The sequence below is a fragment of the Pelodiscus sinensis genome, chromosome 3 (genome assembly GCF_049634645.1).
Source record: "Pelodiscus sinensis isolate JC-2024 chromosome 3, ASM4963464v1, whole genome shotgun sequence".
Lineage (NCBI taxonomy): Eukaryota > Metazoa > Chordata > Testudines > Trionychidae > Pelodiscus > Pelodiscus sinensis.
The window spans coordinates 167,096,833-167,121,036 of NC_134713.1; the positions used below are offsets into that span (position 1 = coordinate 167,096,833).

Here is a 24,204-nt window from a genome sequence, read left to right on the forward strand (position 1 = left end):
AAGCTCTTTACATCAATATTCTACATGAAAACAGATTACAGGCTATCAGGAATACCATCCCCGATGATAGCACCGCACACCTGGTCACAGAGCTCTGAGACTTTGTCCTCACCCACAACTACTTCCGATTCAGAGACAATTTGTATCTTCAAATCAGCGGCACAGCCATGGGCACTCACATGGCACCACAATATGCCAATGTCTTTATGGCTGACCTTGAACAACGTTTCCTCTGCTCTCTCCCTCTAGCACGCTTACTCTACTTATGCTACATTGATGACATCTTCATCATATGGACCAATGGGAAAGAGACCCTTGAAGAATTTCACAGGGATTTCAACAACTTCCACTCCACCATCAGCCTCAGTCTGGATCAGTCCACTCAAGAGATCCGCTTCCTTGACACTACACTACAATTAAATGATGGACAAATTTTCACAACCCTATACCGGAAACCTACTGACCGCTACACTTACCTTCATGCCTCTAGCTTCCATCCCAGACACATTTCTCAATCTGTTACATACAACCAAGCCCTAAGATACAACCAGATTTGCTCCAATCCCACAGACAAAAACAAACACCTACAGCAGTGGTGACCAACCCATTTAACAAAGAGAGCTGAAACAATGACGGAAAAATGCAAAGAGCCGCACCAGAATTGTTGAGCAAAAAAAAAAAAGAAAGAAAGCCATCCTTAGGCTTTTTGGCCATATCAGGCTCCTGTCAATGGCTGCCATCTTGGTGTCATTTTGAATCACCACCGCGGTGAGCACAGGAGAGCCGGAGTCAGGGGGTGGGGAAGCCAGAGGTGGGGGGCGGGGGGGACAGGAGCCTTTGTGGGGGGGGGGGGTCGCAGGAGTGGCTTTGCGAGTCGCACTTTTGGGAGAGAAGAGCCACATGTGGCTAGCGAGCCACGGATTGGCCACCCCTGATGTACAGGATCTATATAAAGCATTAATAAAACTGAAATATCCACCTGGAGAAGTGAAAAAACAGATTGACAGAGCCAAAACAGTCCCCAGACATGAACTACTTCAAGACAGGCCCCAAAGAGAAAACAACAGAATTCCACTTGTCATTACCTACAGTCCACAACTTAAAGCCCTCCAACTCATTATTAACAATCTACAACCTATTCTCACTCTCAGAGGCCTTGGGGGAAAGGCCAATCCTCACCTATAGACAACCCCCTAACCTCAAAAAAATTCTTTCCAGTAACCGCGCAACACACCTCCATTATAATCATCCAGGAACCCACGCCTGCAATCAGCCCCGGTGCCAACTCTGTCCACACTTCTACACTAGCAATTTCATCACTGGACCCAACCACGTCAGCCACCAAATCAGAGGCTCCTTTAACTGCACATCCACTAATGTGATCTATGCCATCAAATGCCAGCAATGCCCCACTGCCATGTATATTGGCCAAACTGAATAGTCTCTACAGGAAAGAATTAATGGACACAAATCAGATATCTGAAAAGGAAATACACAAAAACCTGTTGGAGAACACTTTAATCTGCCTGGACACTCATTAATGGATCTTCAAGTCACCGTGTTGCTTCAGGCCAATTCCACAAGCCAAATACACAGGGAAGGATTGGAATCTAACATCATTTACAAGTTTAATTCTTATGCAAATGATATGAATGGGGACATTGGCTGGCTCGCACACTACCTTCCACATCTTAATGACTTAACCAATCAACCAACCAGTGGAGGTGCTAATTGTTCTTATCAGCCTCTTGTAACTATTTGAACCATCTACTCACTGTCTCTCTTTCTTTTTTTTCCTTTTCCCCCTCCCTTTTTCTCTTCCCCCCCCCCCCCTTCCCTTACTTATTCTTGGATCTGGACTTCTAATACTCCAGTCAGCTGAAGAAGTGGGTTGCGCTCTTGAAAGCTCATGATACCATCTACATGTTTTGTTAGTCTTTAAGGTGCTACTAGACTATTTGTTGTTTTTTAAGTTTTTCCTGTTACAGGCTAGCTCGGCTTTCAACTACCTGAAGGGGGATTCCAGAGAGGATGGAGAGTGGTTGTTCTCAGTAGCGACAGATGACAGAACGAAGAGCAATGATCTCAAGATGCAGTGGGGGAAGTCTAGGTTTGATATTAGGAAAAACTACACGTGACCCCTGACTTACAACCGCACAACCTGTGACCTTCCACATTTACAGCCGCCCTGCTCCGGGAGCCACGGGGCTGCCTACTGCCCAGCACTGCCCCTGGTTGGCTCCGGGTGCTGTTCTTGCCACGCCGCGGGGTCGCCTACCACCCGGCACAGCACCTGGCCAGCTCTGGGCGCCATTCATGCCACAGGGCCGCCTACCGCCCGGCAGAGCCCCCGGCCAGCTCTGGGTGCTGTTCGTGCCTCTGGCTCCAGGAGACTACGACTCCCATGAGGCAAAGCAGGCCAGGAATGGAACCCCCATTCATAACATTGCGTCTATGGGAAATAAGGGTTCGACTTACAACAGCCTGATTTACGACGGTTCTCCAGGAACTAATTAGGCCATAAGTGCGGGGATCACCTGTATTTTACAAGGTAGGTGGTGAAGCACTGGAATGGGTTACCTAAGGAGGTGGTGGAATCTCTATTCCTAGAGGTTTTTAAGTCCCGGCTTGATAAAGCCCTGGCTGGGATGATTTAGTTGGGATTGGTCCTGCTCTGGGCAAGGATTGGACGCAATGACCTCCTGAGGTCTCCTCCAACCCCATGATTTTATGATTCTATGAATCTCCAAGATATGAATGTATAGATCATTTACAACGGGAAAATATTATTTTTTCCCTCAGGCCCATTCTGTTAGAGATCAGAAGGCTCCTTAGTAATGAAACTTCAGTTTTAGAGCTTGATCCAAGGTTTGTTGAATCTAGGGAAATACTATCATTGAGAAAATTCAAAGTCCAGAATTACTGCAAGGTGGTAAGTACAGATGAAATGTCTTTGTCAAAGTGTTCAAATATACTTTCATTTTCCTCATGGGATGTTATTTTCATGAGAGCTCCAGTAACCGGAAATATATTACTCCATTGTCCTCCTTCACATTAACAGCTTCCAATGTTACATTACAATGCTGCAATTTTCAATGAGAATTTCACCCAAGTAAAAACTTCAGTGAACTTAAGTCTGCTAATTTCTATTTGGAGAAAGATCATCCTAATTTGATGTTCTGTTTGAAATTTATTTACTCAGTACTTATAAGTGTTATAGGCCTTAGCTAGTGGGTGTGGGTGTGGAAAATGGCACAAAATACTGTAATCTAACGGTTGCAATCTAACAAAATCTATCCCATTTGACACCTGAATGCGGAATATTTGCACAACTAAGCAAGAGTTCTACTTAGCTAGCCAAAATAGAATCACCTTTAGTTTTGTTTTATTAATTTTACAGTTTTATAAAAAGGTGCATGGGTGATGATGATAAAGTGCTATTTGTAGGGTGGTTGAATACCTCCAATTTTGTGGGTCTGGAGACATAAAATAATTTTTTGTAATTGGAGGGCAGTTTTCAGACAAAGTGTTACTGTATTCTTACATAACACTTCACATTGTACAAAACAGAAGTAAAGTGTGATATGAGGAACATTCAGTCTAAAATCTATATAGTAAAAGTGCTGAGCACTGATTTTCTACTGCTGGATATCATTTCATCATAGCGAAATACAATCACCAAGTAACTGTTGCACACAGAAATGCTATATGACAGTCTAAGGTAGGAAGAGATAAATATCATCTCCAACTGAAATTCAGGAGGGTGATTCAGTTACAGTAGGGTTCAGAACTAACCACAGTGGAATTTGTCCTGGAGAAGGAGGTAACATTTTAATTATGTGATTTCTAGGTAAGTACCCATGCATTGTTTGGGTACTCAAACAAGCAATAATATAAACATAGAAGTTTAGTCATCATGCATATTGAAGATCCTACAAAGAAAACATATTCTTAGTAGCCCTTCCAGTCTAAACAGGGTGCTCTAACTCAGTGGTTTTCAACCAGGGATACACATAATCCCTGGGGATATGCAATGGTCTTTGAGGGGGTACTTAACTCATCCACATATTTGCCTAGTTCTACAACAGGCTACATAAAAAGCACTAGCGAAGTCAGTACAAAATAAAATTTCATACATTGACTTATTTTGCTCTATATACTGTACACTGAACAGTAAATATATTTGTTTTCAAATTGATTTTTATAATTACATGGTAAAAATATGAAAGCAATTTTTCAGTCATAGTGTTCTGTGGCACCTTTGTATTTTAGGCGTGATTTTGTAAGCAAGTAGTTTTTAAGTGAGGTGAAACAAGTCAGATCAGATTCCTGAAAGCCTGGAAGAGCTAGAAAGTTTGAGAGCCGCTGCTCTAACTTGTGTGAGTACCGATTACAACTGCAGTGGTAGTACAGTAGGCAGGACTGTCCCGAGTAGGGATGTTAAGGACTAGTAGTCGCCTCCCCCACCTTTGTTGCCTCTATCAGATAGAGACAGCCAGAGGGGGACGGGGAGCAAAGGGAGAGGGGAGTACTTCACAGCGCTGCAGGTAACCTGGGGTCCCCCGCCACACCGGTGACTCCACTAAGCAGAGGGTCCTGCTAGAAAAGCTGTGGGGGGTGATGATTTTTGTCCATCCGTTTTAGTTGGAGAGGTACCGATTATTCTGCTTACGGAACGGCCGCAAGCTACGCGGCCACGGGCACTTGCCCCCGCGTAAGTGTGACCGTGTTGGGGGGGGGGGCACTGCCCCAATAGCACCGCCCAGCTGCAGCACTCGGGTCCACGTGCTCCTGGAGCGGAACTCAGGGAGCCAAGCCCCGCCTCCCCTGAAGGCCAAAGGGCAGTGTCTGGCTGGTAATTGGCGGGCGGGATGTGCCAGTCAGTCGGTCGGTGGCTGGCGGGCCCGCGTGCGTCACTCAGCTCCAGCCAATGGTGCGGTCGCCGCTGCCGCGGATTGGTTTCTCGTCTCGGGCCCTCCCTGTCCTGCTCCGGCGCGGGAGCTTCCGTCTGTTCCTCCGCGGGGACGATACGTGGCCCGGCCGGGGCGGGGACAGTGGGGGGCGGGTGGCCAGGAGGCGGCAGCTGAGGCGGGTGCAGCGTCCCCGCCCCTCCCAGGGCTCGAGTGTCCCGTCGGGTAAGGGGGGTGCGGGGCAGGGCTTGCCCCCTTCCCAGGTGCTGGGCAGACGGGGGGAGGTTGTCGCAAGTCCTGCCCAGTCTGTGCTGGCGCAGGAGAGCGCGGAGACGCCCTTGCCTGTAGGGTGGCGTGCGGGTGACTAGCAACGGGCCGGGATGCTAGTGCGCGCTCCTCTTCCATGGTGTTGCTATTTATTGATCTCGACCTGTGTGGCTAGTCCAGACCTCCCTCTGGCCCATGTGCCCAAAGTGAGATTACTTCTTATGCAGTCACAACAGGGTGAACATGTAGGTCTTCAGCGTGTCGGTTTCCCCATCTCTAAAGCTGAGTTGTCGTGAAGGTAGAGGTGCTTAAATGAAAGGTGCTGCGCAAGTGTAGTAAACTTGACAATCCTAAAGTTATTTCTGAAAAGTCTTTTCCTGCTCTCATAGACTTTAAGGAAGGGGTGGCTTGCTTGGATCTGGCTCCTGAGGCTCAGGGCTCCCCCCTCCTGCCCACAGCATTGGGGATCCTTTGCTGGTGTTCTAGCTCTCCCCCCGCATCTTTCCAGGGTCTGGACCACATATAATCTACTAGCCCAGGCCCCACCCTAAGCTCTTGTGTGCAAGGGGAATGTGGGGAGTGTCTTTCTGTTTCTCAGTGGGGGGCCATGTCAGTGAAGGCTTTGTGTGTTTCTTTTTTGCTTCTCACTTGTGTGCAGCACCTGTGATTTTCAGTAGCCACTAGCCCTAAAAAGGTTCTCCACCCTTGGTTTAAAGCCATAAGAACTATCTTGGTTATCCAGTCTGAGCTCCTGTACTTTGTAGGGCACAGAACCTCACCCACCCACTCCTGTAATAGACCTATAACTTCTGGTTGAGTTACTAAAGTCCTGAAGTAGTTATCTTTTTCTCTTTCACTTGTGTAACTTTTCACTATTATTATAAATTGAAAATAAATCAATCTCTGATGTGGGTGGATACACTTCCTGTCCCAAGTCATGGTTTCTTTCTCTCTGGATTACTCCTCTCCAAAACTGCTAGGATAGCCTTGGCATTAGAGGTTGTATCCGGCTTATTAATTATTGCAGGCAGTATTTATGATATAAGTAAGATACCATGTCAAGCAATTTTGCCAATATGTCATTTAACTATTTTCATCAACTGGAAATGCATTGGTTGCAAATAATGGAGACTAACTTGCTTGGTGTAGATAAGGTATTAAAGTGGCTGCTGGTTTTCTGTATGGTGTCTAGAGAATGGAAACTGATGCAGCCTAGGCTTTTAGATCTGGTGAGGTAGCAGCTGAAAAGTTAATGGAGTAAAGTAAATCTAATCTTGAAAGGAAATCGGTTTTAATATTTTTTAAACTAAAACGGAACACACGGCATTTTTTATCAAAGTGTTTTAAGAACAAGAAGTCTTATTAACCCACTTTTACTGATAGGCAATCTGCACTGAAAGAAAGGTTAAGGGTATAATCCATAAAACAACGTAGGTGACTAAATTGGGTACCCAAGTTCCTGTATATGGCACCAGTGCAGTGCATGAATCTCCAAAAAGGCTAATTCATAACCTTTTATATCATAAAACTCATGGTGTACCTAATTTTGCACTGTAAAAATCTGAGAAACCTAAATTTCAGAGTCTGAGTCATGTCCTCTGCTGCCCTATGGCTTGCATCTTGATGTCTTTTTCCTATCCAGGCTCAGAGTGATTCATGAAATGGGGATGATAGACCATCAGCAGGCCAGGGATTAGGCATAGAAGGCAGTGGTAGCAGTTTCCTTTTATATCTTTCCCAGATTTGAGGGTCATGTTGGAGATTTGGTATGTGATAGTTATCCAGATTAGGGATGTTAAATTTAGATTAATTAACTAATCAAATAGTCAGTGGGATTTCCATCAACTATTCGATTAGTAAGGGTGTCTCCACCTTTGAACTGTTCAAAAGCAGGGAGAGTGGAGTTTCCCTGCACAAAAATAAGCTCTGTTTATCGGATAGTCAACTAGTCTCTTGCATCCCTAATCCAGATGCCTTCCTAAAGCAGCTTCCTGAATGCCTAGAGCACTGTTTCTCAAAGAGGGCTGTGGGCCTGCTTTGGGAAAACTGCTAGCAGGCCCACGCTACTTTGTTTACCTAAAGCAGCGATTCCCAAGTGCTGGTCCGCAGACTGGTGTCAGCCCATGAACTGCTGGCTGCCAGGCTGTGGCGATTGCTGGAGATTTTGCCCGATGGCAGTGCTGGGGCTGAGGTGGTGGCAGGAGATGCCTCTCTCTCTCCTTTCCCCTCCACCCCAGGTAAGATGGTGGCCCGGCCTGAGCTCCGTGCTCCCCTCCTGCCTGCACCTCTTCTGCAGAGGGACAGATGCTCACAAACACGGAGGTGACTGGGGAGTGAGAGTCATTGAGAGTCAGTGGGTTGGAGGCTCCTAAGTGTCTCAGTCACTCGTGAAAATTTTACCTAGAGTGACTTGCCAAAGGATACTCAGGGAAGTTGGTGGCAAGACAGGGAATCCAATTCCATGGGAATCTTTTTGCTGACTAGAGGGGGAGTTGGATGCACTTGGGGCAGGAAGGGGTGTGAAGGAAGAGGAAGTGAGCATGCCACGTGCAGCAGTAATGGCAAGAGGGTTGTGGCATGGGCAATAGGGGTTAGAGGTCAAAGGGCATGGGGTGTAGTCAAAGGGTGTTAGGAACTAGGGAGTGCAAGGAGTTGGGTTGGGGCTAGGTTGACAGGTAACATTTTATCTGCATATTTGTTATTTGCACAATGAATGCACAAATATGCAAATAAAATGTTTCCAATCTGCCAAAAGTTTGTGAATGGATTTGCCAGTCCATGGTATAAAAAAGATTGGGAACCACTGACCTAAAGGGTCCATAGCCGTGGAGCCTCACAACTTGCATTGGCTCCGATTCGCTGGTTCCAACCAAGGGAAGCTGTATACATAGAATTTGCAATTGAATTGTAGCAGTGCTTTGTTTAGATGCAAGGGGAGAGCGTGGCTCTCTCAGCAAGTGCTGTGTACAATCAGTATACACCTCACTTCATGTGCCCTTGCTTTACATGCAAGTCATTTTAGTAATAATGATAGGAAAAAACCCTACGTAGATGGAAGCCAGAGGAATCTGGCAATTCTGCACCTGGGCAATGATAAACAAAACATCTCACAAGCCACACATAGAACTCTTATGGGCTGTAGGTTGCCCACCAGTGGCTTAGAGGTAGCCACTTAGGTAGACTGGGGATTTTTACAGTGAAAATATATACATCTACAGGGTTAGGCTGTGACCCAGTGAGGGTTTTGTGGGTCACAGCGATGCTTAAATCCGAGATTTAGGCAACTAAATCTCTGTGAATATAGTTGAATTTTCTCACCAATTTTGCTTGCAATACATGTCATAATAATTTTGTGGGTTAAAGTCTGACATTTATTGTGAAGTGGGTGACTCTTCCTCCTGAGATAGTAGTTTCAGCCTGTCAAACATCCTTCGCGTGATGATGCTTTCTGATCATAACTAACCTAAACTAGACTTTACATTTTTAACTTAGACCTGAAGGTTCTGTGCTCCATTTACAATCACTTGCACCTTCTAATTCTTAGTTTTGCATTAAATTACATGTAATAGGACTTTAAAACATCTTTTTAGTACTGTTGAAAAGTCACTTGTTACTTTACACTATTTATTAGAAACCCAGACATCTCCACACTGATAGCTGTCTAAAAGACCTTGCCTGGTGGATTTTGTATCCCTTTTATATAGGTCAAATGGGCGTTAAACACTGTGAGACAGGACATTGGCCAGTTGAAATTTACCGTAAAATCTCGAGTATAATGCGCACCCTGACTTTGGAATCATAGCGTAATGAAAAAAACTGAACTCCTATGTATAATGCACCCCGGGGTTGGATGCCATGGAGCTTAGCAGCCCCACAACTTCTGTCACAGGTGGCTGTCCCGCAGCCAGGAGCCAACCCGACAGCACCAAGCCCAGTGCTGCCAGCTCTTCGCCGTGTCTGGGAGCCTGGCAGGGCGGCGACCCCTATGCTGCGCTGCAGCGGGAAAGTTTCCGGGCGCAGCCTGAAGGAGCATTGGGCAGTCAGCCAGCCAGGGCAATGCCAAAATAAAAAACTTAAAAAAAATAACACCTATGTATAATGCGCACCCGACTTTGACCCCAAAAAATCAGAAAAAAAGTGTGCATTATACTCGAGGTTTTACGGTAAGTCTTTTAATTTTTATTCTCTTATCAATTCTCCTAACATTGTTTTTTTCCCACTATTACATGGCCTAACTGCCTTCCAAGGGCATGCAGTTCTCAGGTACCATGGTGATTAGTAGGGCCCTACCAATTTCATGGCTGTGAAAAATGTGACAAGGATCATGAAATCTGGCTTTCTGGGTATTTTTACCATACTATAATGGGGGAGGCCAGCATTTCTCAAACTTTGCACTGCCTTCAGAGTGGAGTGGCTGGAGAGCAGCAATGGCTGGTCAGGTGCCCAGCTTGGAAGGAATTGCTTTGCCAGCAGCAGTATAGAAGTAAGGGTGGCAATACCACCCTTATTTCTGCACTGCTGCCTTCCATGAGGGGCAGCTGGAGAATTGTAGCTGCAAGCTGAGGTCCCACCTCTGAAGGGAATAGCTCAGAAGTAAGAGTGGCAATACTGCATCCTCCTACAATAATCTGGCAAGCCTTTCTCTCCCCACCCCCCCGTTTTGGGTTGGGACCTCTACAGTTATAAAACCAAGACCATTTCAGATTTAAATATCTGAAATAATGAAACTTACTATTTTTTAAAATTCTATGATCACGAGATTGACCAAAATGGGACATGAATTTGGTAGGGCCGGAGTGATGAGTACAATATACATTTCTGTATAGTTCATGTTTTTCACGCACTGGTTTTGAGACTGTGGCTATATCTACACTGGGGCTGGTGCCAGCGGCAGCAGAACAGGCAGCCTGGCTAGCGAGAGGGGGCCAGAGGCAGGAGGCCAGCTGGCTTGGACCTGTGGAAGGGGGTCACCTCTGGTCTAGCAAATTCTGTTGTTTGGGACTGGTCAGGTCCTCATGGTGCTGCACCAGGGAGGTCTAACCTGTACCACTTCTCTCAGCAAAACTTGAGGGCTACGTCTACACTGGCCCCTTTTCCGGAAGGGGCATGTAAATTTCACTAGTCGTCGTAGGGAAATCCGCGGGGGATTTAAATATCCCCCGCGGCATTTAAATAAAAATGTCCGCCGCTTTTTTCCGGCTTTTAAAAAAGCCGGAAAAGAGCGTCTAGACTGGCCCCGATCCTCCGGAAAAAGTGCCCTTTTCTGGAGGCTCTTATTCTTACTTCAAAGTAAGAATAAGAGCCTCCGGAAAAGGGCACTTTTTCCGGAGGATCGGGGCCAGTCTAGACGCTCTTTTCCGGCTTTTTTAAAAGCCGGAAAAAAGCGGCGGACATTTTTATTTAAATGCCGCGGGGGATATTTAAATCCCCCGCGGATTTCCCTACGACGACTCTTGAAATTTACATGCCCCTTCCGGAAAAGGGGCCAGTGTAGACGTAGCCGAGGGGAAAAGGTGTTTCACATCCCCTGAATGACATAAGTTTTGCTGATATAAGTGGTAGTAAAGACATGGTCTGTGCTGTGGATCTTGTCTTCAAATTGTGTCATGAATCCTCAGTGAATTTTGTATGAAAAGCTTGAAGTACTTAAAAGTAACAAAATGAAACAGCAGTGAATTTATAGCATTTCCTGTAAAATGATTGTGGAGATTAAAATGAGTCAGAACAAACTATTTTAGGGAAAATATGAAGTTCGATGTCAGTAATTAAAAATGAAACTGCATTAATTATGCTTTTTAACAATATTTTTACCAGGTTGTAACATTTAAACTTTTTTTTAAAGTAGATTACATTTTAATAAAACAAAAATGGGTTTGAAGAAGAAGAAAGAAATGCCAGTGGACGCCTTCGTTCTTGAGTGCCAAGAGCTTGAAACACTTCGGTGTAAGTATTATTTTCCCCCTAAATTAATTTATGTAATTTGTCTATTTATAGTACCTGAATGCTTACCAAAATTGACTTAAATTAAAAATAAAATTTTTTTGCCCCTGAATATACTTTTTTTGAAAAGGCTTTTTCGCTTGACAGGCTTTTAAAGAGTCCCATTCTCCTTCTGAAGAATCCTTGCTGTTATTCAAGGATGTGAATGGATGACTTAAAGTATGAATGGATCTCTTAGAACTATGATAAAGATGCAGAGGGTTCCTAAGGAGATGAATGCACAAGAAGCTTTACATAACTGCGAAAAAGGCATTCATGTATTTCTCCTTGATTCTTGAATTTTCCAGGGCCAATTTGATGTGAAGAGGTTGTTCAGATACTTTTAAAATGTTGGTGATCAAAAGTGATATAAGTTTTCAGTAGCCCAAGTACAGGAAATTAGTAACAAAGACAAATATGTTTACGTGCAAGTTTATATTATTGTGAATTTTGACTTTGTGGCTTACATAGGAGTTAATAAATGGATCTGAGGTCTATATAGTCTAATGTCTTATTTCCAGTAATGGCAAAAAGCAGATGTTTACAAGGAAGGTTAAAAACACTACAAGTAGTCAAACAAGGGTAATACGCTTCTGATATCAGGTTCCATTCTGATCTTATGGTGTGCCTGCCCACAGGCTGTGAGGCTGCAAAATTGTGAAGTAGGTGTTCAGTTTGAGTTCAAATGACTGCATTGTTAGAATGGCTTAAGCCCTGAAGCATGTGGTTTAATATCTCTTCCAAAAACTGTATTATTCATAGGGTTGCCAGATGGTTTCAACAAAAATACCGGACACATTTGACATTACATCACAATCTACATTACATCTTAGAGTAAACTTCCGATAATCCGGCACCTTTAGGACCCAGGGGGTGCTGGATTATCAGATATGCTGGACTATCGGAAGGGGGGGCTATGAGGGGTGTGGGGTGGGGGGAATGCCCCTTCCGATAGTCTGGCTCTGCCCCAGGTGGTCAGTTTCAGCAGCGGCTGAATCGGGGATGCCTGCAGCAGAGCAGCTGGAGTGCTGCCTGGTTGGTCTGGTAGCGCCGCTCCTCGGCACTACTGGACCAACCCGGCAGCACCCCAGCTGCTCTTGGGGATGCCTGGAGCAGAGCAGCTGGGGTGCTGCCGGGTTAGTCCCGCAGCGCCGCTCCTCAGCACTACTGGACCAACCCGGCAGCACCCCAGCTTCTCTGCCCCAGGCGTCCCCCAGTCATCCGTTGCTGATACTGATCGGCGGCTGACTCCAGGAAGCCTGAGGCAGAGCTGCTCTGCCCCGCACTTCCTGGAGTCAGCCGCTGGTCAGTTTCAGCAGCGGCTGAATCAGGACGCCTCGGGCAGAGCAGCTGGGAGGCTGCCGGATTGGTCCCACAGCACCGAGGAGCGGCGCTACTGGACCAACTTGGCAGTACCCCAGCTGCTCTACCCCAGGTGTACCCAAGTCAGCTGCTGTTGAAACTGATCAGCGGCTGACTCCAGGAAGCCAGGGCAGAGCAGCTCTGCCCCAGGCTTCCTGGATTCAGCCACTGGTCAGTTTCAACAGCAGCTGAATCTGGACGCCTGGGACTGAGCAGCTGAGGCGCTGCGGGGACCAACTCTGCAGCCCCTCAGCTGCTCTGCTCCAGGTGTACCCAAGTCAGCTGCTGCTGAAACTGATCAGGGGCCGATTGCAGGAAGCCAGGGCAGAGCAGCTCTGCCCCAGGCTTCCTGGAGTCAGCCGCTGATTAGTATCAGCAGCGGCTGAATCGGGAACAGCTGGGGTGCTGCTGGGTTGGTCCCGCAGCCCCGAGGGGCAGCGCTACAGGACCTACCCAGCGGCATTCCAGCTGCTCTGTCCCTGGCTTCCCCGATTCAGCTGCTGGTCAGTTTTAGCAGTGGCTGAATCGGGGAAGCTGGGGGCAGAGCAGCTCCAATGGTCCGGCTGCCCAGAGCACTTCCGGGTTCCTGATGGTGCCGGACCATCAGATGCCGGACCATCAGAGTTTTACTGTATTTAGAAAATACCGGACATTTATATTTTCTCAATTTGTTTCCCGAACAGAAAGCTGGACTGTCCAGTCAAAACCAGACACCTGGCAACCCTATTCATTACAATGACTGGATACTCTGGATAACCATGTACATGTCCAGTCCCTTCTTTTAACCTTGCCACGTTTTTAGCCTCCATGATGGTTCTGCTTTTGGATCAGTTAAAATAGAGTGAGAGAAGCTTGAATACCTTCCTCTGTTCCTGTATCAGTCTCATGTTCTGGGTAGGAAATCTGTGGCTACGAGGCCCATTTGTCCTTAGAGCTAGGCTGCTGCTGCTTGTCTTCGCTCTAAAATCCTTGGATAGGACATGACACACTGTTGGCTTAGGGGTACTGGGAACACGCAGCCCACCAAAATGAGTCAGATTAGTGTTGTCTCCAGTACTTGGCAATGTGTTCCTGACCCAGCACAGAGAAGCAGGCAGGTGCAGTAGTTTGTGTGTGCAGTTTTTGTTACAGGATTGATGTCTACATGCACTGAAGTGGAATGCTAGAAGTTCTCGATTTGGTCCTTTTCTGAGTCACTCCAAGTAACTTCTCAAAAATGAGATTTTTCTATTTCCTTTTGCTTTTTTTCTTTTTATTGGGTTTTTGTCTAGTTGAACTTCCCATTTAGCACGAGTTTTTCTTTTCTCATGACATTTTTAATATTCTTAGAAGAGTTACATGAATATGAAGTTTGTGCATGTGTTTGTGTTTTCAGGACCACCTCCTTATATTCTGAAAAAAGAATGCACTCATACACATCCTATATCCACACAGATTCTTTTGCAGAATAATAATGGGCTGATTTTGACTTTATTGTGCACCTGCTTTTTTTCAAACAAGCGCAGTCACGTTTCCTCTGTGTATATCTTGGCTAAGGATTAAGGTCTATACAGCTATTGAATATGAAAAGGAAATGTACTCTGATAAGTGCCAAGTATTGTTACGATGATGGAAAGGCATGAGAAATAGATTAAGTGTAGAGGGAGAAAGATAAAACAATAGCTATATGTTAGAAATATTATATAATTATGAATTGTTTACTGTTTCAGACTTCAATTTCCTATTTATTATGTGGTTCCTGATTAAAGCGAACTTCTTTTCCCAAATAAAATGTAGCATTTGTAGATGCTGAAAACCAAAATCTGGCTTCTCAGCTGTTGCACTGCGTACAGCTATCTGATGGTATCCATCAAATCTGCTCTGTTAAAGAGGTAAGACTTCACTAATATTAATTAATGCTAAATTAAATTTATCATGATGCCTCGGATAATCTTCTAGGCACTGAATAACATGGTATTTTAATGTACACATGTACATTTTAATTATTATTAAGACAAGTTTAAAAGAGCAGTCAGTATTTCTCCAAATATACAGTAGACTTCCGATAATCCGGCACCTTTGGGACCCAGGGGGTGCCAGATTATCGGGTATACCGGAGTATCAGGAGGTACTCCGGCAGGGGTGCTGTGATGGGTCTGGGGCTGGAGGGGGTTGGCGGGGAACGGCGTGGCGTGGGGTGAACCCTCTGCCATTTTGCAGGGAGGCGGGGGAAGCCCCGTGCAGCCACCGGCGACAAGCCAGCTGGGGCTGCAAGTGGCAGCGATGATTTGGGGAAGCGGCGGGGCAGAGCAGCTGGGGTGCTGCCGTGTTGGTCCCGCAGCGCCGCCCCTCACCTGAGCGGCGCTGCGGGACCAACCCGGCAGCACCCCAACTGCTCTGCCCCACGGCTTCCCCAAGTCCGCTGCTGCTGAAACTGATGAGCGGTGGACTTGGGGAAGCGGCGGGCGTAGCAGCTGGGGTGCTGCCAGGTTGGTCCCGCAGCGCTGCCTCTCACCCCCCCTGCTCGGCGCCTGGCAACACCCCAGCTGCTCTGCTCCGCAGCTTCCCCAAGTCCGTCGCTCGTCAGTTTCAGCAGTGGCAGCTTGGGGAAGCGGCGCTGAGCAGAGCAGCTGGGCTGCTGCCGAGTGGCAAGCAGGGAGGAGAGAGGCGGCACTGCAGGACCAACCCGGCAGCACTCTAGCTGCTATTCTCCTCGTCGCTTCTCCAAGTCTGCCGCTGGTCAGTTTCAGCAGTGGACTTGGGGAAGTGGCGCGGAGGAGCTCCAATTGTCTGGCTGACTGGAGCACTTCGGGGTTCCAGTTGGTGCCAGACTATCGAGAGTGCCGAGTATCTGATTTTTCAGGAATATTGAGTGCCTGCTGCTTTTGCAGACTTCAATGGGGGCTGCAGGTGCTCAGCACCACTTAAATGAGAGTCTGCCAGCTGGAAAAAATAAAGAATAGGAAAAAAATTACCTTTTGTTCTGGTAGTTGACATTTCGTGTCAGAAAAAAACTTGTAAATTCTTAAATTTGGCAAAATGGAATTTTAGATAAAGGAGAATTTTATTTATTTAATGTATGAGTACATAGACAAAAGTTTAAACTCTGTATGGTTTTTAATTTGTTGACCACAGATTGTGACACTATTGAAGAAGATGGATGGAAACTATACACCTAGCCCCATGATTAAATGCTGCTTTGATATTTTTGGAGTGATGTATTTTTCACTGGAAGCAAAGAATCCTTTGAAAAAGGTGTTAGCAAGGTAACAGATTGGATAATAAATAAGTCCTTTTTTATGTTTCAGAAATAATAGAATTTTAGCAAAACAGGAATGTCTGCTTCTGCAGAATATTTCACTTAGCATTCAAATACTTTACTGTATTATAGTTTCATTACTGACATTCATTCTTATTGTAATAAGGATGTGTGTTGTCCTTTTTGCCTTAAAATTAGCCGGCTTCTGTAGAAATGATAGATTTATATTTGGTTGCTGAATATAATTTATTTGAGCAAGTGCATCATTTGATTTATATTCTGGAGGTGTACTTCATGAATAGAAATAGTAGAATGAGAAGTAACATATATTTGAATAATGTGATTTTGTGTAGTACTATGGTAAAAAGATGAATCTTGGTAAGTGTTCCATCTAGGCACAACTAATTTTGTTATGGTGACACATGTTTATGCTTAAGTATTGTGGAGGTTTTGTATGGTTTTCATTAATTTTGCACCTTTGCGAAGTTTCAACTTATGATCCTGCATTTAAGTATCTTAATTTCGTACATCTTAAAGCATAAGCAGTAAGAAATTATCTGTGCTCTAGCATACAATATAAAGCTTCAGTTGTGGAATGTAGTCTGTGCTGATGCCTCTCTTGTAGCTGTGCAAAACCCCATTGACTTGAAGTCATTGAGAGCCTGTGTGGGCATGGGGGCTTGTGTGCAAACAGCTAGTTGCAGGATTAGAGCCTGAGGCCTTGATTTTTTTTTTTTTGTGGTGAAATGAGTGCTGGTGGCCGCAGGCTCATGCAGACAGAGAAATCTAACTCCACATATCTTTGTGCAGCATATCATCCTTATTCTGTACCTTCATGAGCTTCATGAGGTTAGGCCAGTGATGGGCAACCAAGACTAGTGAGTAGGCCACATAAGTGGTCCTCCTTCCTCTCAGTAGGTCATATGACCAGTGGTAGGTGACCAGCAGCCCATGTACTTCCTCTCTGCTCTCTCACCCATGCCCCTCTTGTGCACTGGAGTTCTTCACTTTTTACTCTTCCCTCTCCCTCCAAGCACTTTCTCCATGCTATGAATCTGCTGATTTGCAATCTGTCCTTGCTCCTCTCCCTTCCTCCTAGAGCTTGAACAGCTGCAAACAGTTGATTCACTGCATTCAAGCTCTGGGAGGGAGGGGGAGGAGCAGGGACAGAGGATCAGCAGATTCATGATGCTCCAAAAGGGCTGGGAGGGAGGAGGAGGAAGTGCCATAGGGTGCAAGAGGTGCGTGGGGGGAGAAGTGCAGACAAGGGAAGCACAGGCTGCAGGTGGAACCCTAGTGGTTTCAGGTTTTCCATCACTGGCCTTGACCTCATTATAAGGTCGATCTCATTATTGTTGGGGATCTGTAGATTAAGATGTGATACTTCAGATTTGGAATTGGTGCAGTAGTGATTTAGCAGGAAAATGGTGGGAGAAATCTATGGCAAAACACCTAGGCTGTGTCTACACTGCACCCCTTTTCCGGAAAAGCGATGCAGATGAGACAAGTTGGAATTGCAAATGAAGCGGGGATTTAAATTTTCCCCGCTTCATTTGTATAAACATGGCTACCGCTTTTTTCCGGCTCGGGGCTTTGCCGGAAAAAAGCGCCAGTCTAGACGAGGATCTTTCGGAAGATAAAGCCTTTTCCGAAAGGTCCCTTATTCCTCTTTAAAATCAGGAATAAGGGACCTTTCGGAAAAGGCTTTATTTTCCGAAAGATCCTCGTCTAGACTGGCGCTTTTTTCCGGCAAAGCCCCGAGCCGGAAAAAAGCGGTAGCCATGTTTATACAAATGAAGCGGGGAAAATTTAAATCCCCGCTTCATTTGCAATTCTGACTTGTCTCATCTGCATCCCTTTTTTGGAAAAGGGGTGCAGTGTAGACACAGCCCTAGAGACTTCATTCGGGTCAGCATTTCACTTTGAATCTACTGACTGGATAGAAGGGGACAAGAAGCCCCAGAAGGAGTCTGTTGTGGGAGATTGAAATGTCAAGGAGTTGCGGGGTTGGCAGTCTGGAAGGGTGGGGAGGATTATAGAGGGTTTCATAGTGGCCAGTTAATTTTTAAAATATTCCCATCAGACACTACTTAGTCTTAATTTACCCTTGGCTCTTATTCATACAGTCCTAGGAAAATGAACAAATTCTGCAAAGCTTTGGTTTGGAATAATTTAAAAAACATAAAGGAATGGCAAGTAAATATAAACAAATTCAATGTAAGCAATATGAGAATTTAAACTGATACATGCTCTACTTATTACTTCTTTTTAATATAAAGGCTGTATCCAAAGATAGTAGTTCAGACTAAAGCATTTAAGACTAGTTTTGCCATTTATGTATATGTAATTCATTAAATGCTTTCCAAATGTCATTTGAAAATGATGTTTTTGTTTTGGATACAGCAACAAAGAGATTTTAATTAAAAAAAAAAAAGTTTTCTACAAAAGCAATATTGAGTCATTTGGTTTGTATTGCTTTAAAAACCACTGAGTTCCTCACGATGCAAGAAAGTGCCAGATTAAAGATGGGAAGGAATTTATCTAGTTATTTTAAACCGCAGTACATAAGGGTTCATAGTAATAGAAAAGCTGGCATGCATATATGCTTTACTTTCACAATTTAAATTAGAATGTGTCATATTAAAGTATTTTAATAGATTTAAATTAATAAAGTTAAATAGTTAATTGTCAAAGAGAAAATATTATGCTGTGTGATTTAATTTGAATTCCGAATTAGAAAAAAGGGGGAAAGTGGTAAATCAGTGGAAACCGGTCAACGGAAGCTGCCTGGGCTATGCTTGCCTTACAGATAGCATGCAAAGTACCCCCTCCAAGGGTGTGTGGGGTGCAGAGAACACAAGAGCTGGCTGCTTTGAGCAGGAAGCTTGCCTGAGGGTCCTGCTGAGCAGCTGGCTGTGAGTCATCTAGGTAAGTGACTCTCGGCCAAAGCCTGCATCTGGCACCTCAGCCCTTCCCTGCCCACAACCCTCTGCTCCCCTTCCTCTTCTCCTGCCCCAAATCACAACCCAAAACCCTGCACCTCTGCCCCAGGTAACAGCCATAGCCTGCACTGATTCCTGCACTCCTTCTCCAGGTCAGAATTCTCTCCTGCTCTGCTCCCATACTTCCCCTTCTAGACCTTGCACCTAGGGTTGCCAGATGGCTTCAACAAAAATACCAGACACACTTGACATTACATCACAATCGACATTACATCTTATTTAAAAAATACCTGACATTTATATTTTCTCTTTTATATTTTCTCAATCTGTTTCCTGAACAGAAAGCTCAAATACTGGACTGTCCAGTTCAAAACTGGACGCCTGGCAACCCTACCTGCACCTCCTCCTGTATCCAACCCTCTGCCCCAAGTAACTACCCCTCCCTCACTCAAACTCCCTTCTGGACCCCACACATTCTCCAGCACCCCAATCCAATCTTCCTTCTGCACCCAACCTCCATGTCCATCCTAGAACCCACATTTTCTCCATTAATATCATGGAAGAGTACTCCTCCCCCCCCCCCCACAAAAATTATTTCCCACCCCTGTTCTAGTCAGATATTAACAGCATAAGTGAACAGTGCTACTGGCAGTGGAAGGCACTCGATCTAACTCCCTGTCTTCTATCCTCAAAATATAGAAAGAAAAGACCACATGGAGGCCCCTGTGTTGTAACACTTCATAGCTATGTGCATTTATTGCTCCTCCTTTTTCATTTCCCCCTTCCCAAGAGAGAAGTGGATAGTTCAGAGGTCCTTTCCTTTTTCCCAGGTTAATAACTTTTCTGTTTTGATTGAGGTTTGTTTTATGACTCTGAGGACTAAATCTCAAAAGAAATGGCTGGTGCTATTATAAAGATATTATTTGATTGTTAAATTAATAATTTGACACAATGAAGAATTCTGTTCAAAGTAAAGAAATTAGTGTATATATAGAGAGATGTCTCTATAGATTTTTTTTTTTCTCCAGCCGTTTTGAATTCTCTCATTATCTGTGTGTTATCTCATTCATCAGACTTACATTAAACTACACAAATGTAATAACGGGGAGGAAGAAACAATAGTTCAGTGAAATAATAAAAGGTTTGATCCTTCAATCTTTAGTCAAGAACGTTGCAATTTATTCCCATCGGGATGTTTCTCTGAATAATGACATCAAACTCTACATGCACTTTTGATCTAATCTATTTTAATCTAATGTAACTTATATTTTTAGGATTGATACTGTGGATGCAAATGTTGCCTTGCTTGTTTCACAGTTTGAAAGTTTGTTCACAGTCTTGAATACACCCTAGTGTTCAAGGTGTATTCACTAAGTAAAATGTTTAGGGGAGAAATCCTGACTAGTTTGACTAGTTATCCAAATAGTTTGTGAAGAGAAATACTGTGCCATCTTCTGTGCTGTCCCCCCCCTTATGTATGAAAAGTAACTGTTATAGTCTACTAGTTTAGAAGATAATTGAACGCAGAAAGAACGTTAGTTATACAGGTTGAACCTCTCTACTCCGGCTCCCTGGGGACCTGACAAATTCCAAACCAGACAATTAGACAAACCATGAGGGGTCAGAATATTTAGCAGCATTACCAACACTTCCACTGCTTACTGGGCTCTTAGAAGAGCCAGTGCTGGTGGCTATAAACAAATTTTATGGGAATGTGGGAAACTTGGTCACATCCACAATAAGTGAACATCCGATTACCTAAATCATGTTGGACTATGAATGTTGCAGGAGTAGAGAGATTCAACCTGTGTTTTGAGTGTGAGTGCTTGGTATTGTATATGTAACTGGCTCTCTCTGTTAAGGATGTTGGCCTATTTTGTGCAGATAACACATTAGGTGACAAGCAAACTTTAATCCCAGGGGAATTCTACACCAAAAGATTAAAAATACTGCCTATGATATTGTAAAATCTGCAAAATTCTGCATTTTTATTTGTCAAAACAAGGCAATAAAATCATGTTGGCTTAAATTATTTTTGTAATTTATTTAAACTACAATACAATGGATACAGAATGGGAGTCGGGAGCATTGGAGAAAATCCTCAAACCCCCTTGCCTAATTGTAATGTAGCCAGATGTGACCCTTTTATTTCTAGTTATTAGTCAACAAATATATGTGGCCATATGCTTAGTGTTACATTATAGACATCTAAAAAGTAAGTGAGAGCTGGGGAATCAAACTCGCAATTTAAACTGGCCCACTGACTGTCTCTGGAAAGGTCAGTAGCAAACAGTTTGTGGAGCACATTTTGGCAGGAATTTTTTCAGTTCAAAAATTCAATTCTAATCACTAAAACACCACAAGCATTTATAAGGCGATATTGTCCTTTACACCGCTATGACAATGTAAAGAAGCCTTAAAACTTTTATACCTGTTTTATACTCCTGGGGCAATTCTCAAAGACAATGGGAATATATCTCTAAACAGGCATTCTGCTGAGCCTGCCTCATATGTCCCTCCTCAGGATCACCCAGATGGCCTGCTCTTCCATAAAAAATGTTGTAATAGCAAGGGAGAGAAACAGAATACTGTATCTCTCTGTCACACGCCTGACTGTCCAGACTCCCGGTCACCCCTTCCAGCAGTGACTTCTGTCTCTTCTGGCTGTTTTAGGCACTCACACTGACGTGTCTGTGCTGCTGGGGAGGGGTGCGTGACCACTCTTGTGGCTTCACTTTGCTTCTCATCAGAATTCATTTTTCAGCATAGAAACAAAGAAATCTGGGGGACCTGAATTCTGACACAGCACGGTGATGCAGAATTCCCCCAGGAATAAAACTTGAAGTAGTGAAACAATCTGAATCTTTCAGTGATAATCCCTAGAGGATTTGATGTAATACATATTTTATGTGTGAGGGTTCTCTTTCCTTTTGGAGAAAGGGAATTATGGTGTTAGAACAGATCAGAGGGAAGCTGCTGGAAGTCAAAGTGGCACATGGGAGAAAATGAAAAGACAAGTGTGGTAAAAAGATGAAAGAGCAGTTAGCACAGAGCTTGGGAGAAGCTAATTAAAAAAACCTGTACTTCTGGATGTAGTTGGAAATGCCTTGTGTCTTAGAATAATGTAACAGACTTGTATCTGCTGATTACCTTTATACTTGCATTCATTTGTGTTTGTTTATTTTTTCAGTGTTGTAAAATGCCTTAAATTTTGGTCTTGTAATGCGATCTGTATGGTTATAGACTTGCACCTGCATAAAACCCCGCTGAAGGAAGAGGTGCTCAATACAGGCCTCTATGGATCTGGGTGCAGGACTGAGGCCTAAATTTTTTTCAATTTGGCAATTTCCCTATTATGGATGCTTTTTAATATTTTGTTTAAAATAACTGATTGTTTTCTTTCTATTATAGTTCACTGAATGGCCTTCCTGAGCAACTGATGAGTGAAGCAGTGCACCGTTTTGTTTGTCGTCTTAAAGAAGAACTAAAAACTACAGACTTGTGCTTGTACAGAAAAGTAATGGACAATCTTGCTTCTTGTATGGAAAACTTTAGCATAGGTATGAAGACGTAATATTATCTTTCGTATTTTAACTTATTGAATTGTGGTTTGGAATTTGATATTGTTTATAATGGTCTTGATGTCCCCATTATTGAGTTAAAGTAAATAATTGTTTCCAGCATATACTTGTTGAAATATATGTTTTTCTCCCTCCACAGGTAAAGCAAGTATTAATAATTTATTCAAAGAAGGTAGGTCATTCTATTTCTGTAGTAGATATAAGAAGTGTAACATTTTTGATTGCTTATGTTTTCTTGAGAATAGCTTAGTACAGCATGGTATTTTAAATGTGTTAAATATAATAAACTCCTCTCTTAGTTATTCATGAAAACTCACAACCAATAAAAACTAAATGTGAAGACAATAGAAACAATTTTTGAACATCTCTTCTTAGTGAGTTTACTAGAAATGAGTAAGTTCCATGAAAATATTCTTTTCTGTTATAATTGTATCTTGGTAGATTCTTTTATGTTTTCCATGACTTTTTATCTTCCATCTTCCAATTCCCTCCGTTGCATTTATTGCTGTGGGACTGAATAGATCTCAGTAGAAAGGTTTCAGAGCAGGAGTTGCTATTAAGTGACATAAGATATTATCTCTGACTTCCCAATTATCTCTGACTTCCCAATCCTAAAGTTAGATAATGTGACATTGGCGAATTAGGTCTGTCAAGTGATTTAAAAATTGATTAATTGTGAGATTAAAACAATTAATTGCAATTAATCCCATGATTAATCAACTGTTAAACAGTAATGGAATGCCTTTTATTTAAATATTTTTAGAGGTATTCTGCATTTTCAAATATATTTATTTCAGCTACAACACAGAATACAAATTGTACAGTGCTCACTCTATATTTTTTATTACAAACTTTTGCACTGTAAAAACAAAATAAATAGTATTTTTCAGTTCACCTAATAGAAGTACTGTAATGCAATCTCTTTATCGTGAAAGTTTAAATTGCAAACAGAATTATGTACAAAACCCCTTACATTAAAAAATAAAGCTATGTAAAACTTCAGAGCCTACAAGTCCACTCAATTCTATTTCTTGTTCAGCCAATCATTCCAACTAACAAATTTGTTTGTAAACAGAAGTATTATCTCTTGCTTTTATAATATTGCCTGAAAGTCAGAACAGGCATTCATATGGCACTATTGCAGCTAGCATTGCAAGATATGTAAGTGCCAGATGTGCTGAAGATTCATATGTCCTTTCCAGGACAACCATGGAAACCACAGGCCAGTCAGCGTAACTTCTGTGCCAGGAAATATAATGGAGCAAATAATTAAGGAATCCATCTGCAGACATCTAGAAGAAAATAAGGTGATAGGTAACAGCCAGCATAGATTTGTAAAGAACAAATCACGTCAAATCAATCTGATAGCTTTTTTTAATAGAATAACAAGCCTTGTTGATTAAGGAGGAAGTGGTAAATGTGGTACACCTAGACTTTAGTGAAGTCTTGTAGATAAACTAGAGAAATACAGCCTAACTGGGACTATTATAAGGTGGCTGCCTAACTGGTTGGCAACTGTTCTCAGAGGAAAACTTAAAACACAACATATAGTCTAGCAGCATCTTAAAGACTAACAAAACATATAGATGGTATCATGAGCTTTTGTGGGCACAGCCCACTTCTTCAGATGAATCAAGTAGTTTTCAGTGGTTCACAGTCATGCTGGAAGGGCATAACAAGTATGGTTCTTAAGGGGTCAGTTTTGGAACATTTCTGGTCAATATCTTCATCAGTGACTTAGATGATGGCAGACAGAGTGTGCTTATGAAGTTGGCAAATGATACCAAGCTGGGAGGGGTTAAGGTCATAATTCAAAATCATCTAGACAAACTAGAGAAATGGTCTGAGGTAAATAGGATGAAGTTCAGTAAGGACAAATGCAAAGTAGTTCACTTAGGAAGGGCAGTCAGTTTCTCTCTCACACA

At 43.4% G+C, this 24,204-nt stretch overlaps 1 protein-coding gene across 1 annotated transcript in view; it reads left to right on the top strand.

The window, feature by feature from the left end:
- The first annotated feature begins 4,953 nt into the window (after positions 1–4,953).
- THADA (THADA armadillo repeat containing) overlaps positions 4,954–24,204 on the top strand; it is a 308,025-nt gene continuing 288,774 nt past the window's right edge. The window contains exons 1-6 of the mRNA XM_075925431.1: positions 4,954–5,135; positions 11,020–11,120; positions 14,295–14,389; positions 15,633–15,763; positions 22,110–22,258; positions 22,419–22,451. Coding sequence (XP_075781546.1) covers positions 11,045–11,120; positions 14,295–14,389; positions 15,633–15,763; positions 22,110–22,258; positions 22,419–22,451 — 484 coding nt within the window. The 5' untranslated portion in view covers positions 4,954–5,135; positions 11,020–11,044. The remainder of the gene's footprint in view (positions 5,136–11,019; positions 11,121–14,294; positions 14,390–15,632; positions 15,764–22,109; positions 22,259–22,418; positions 22,452–24,204) is intronic.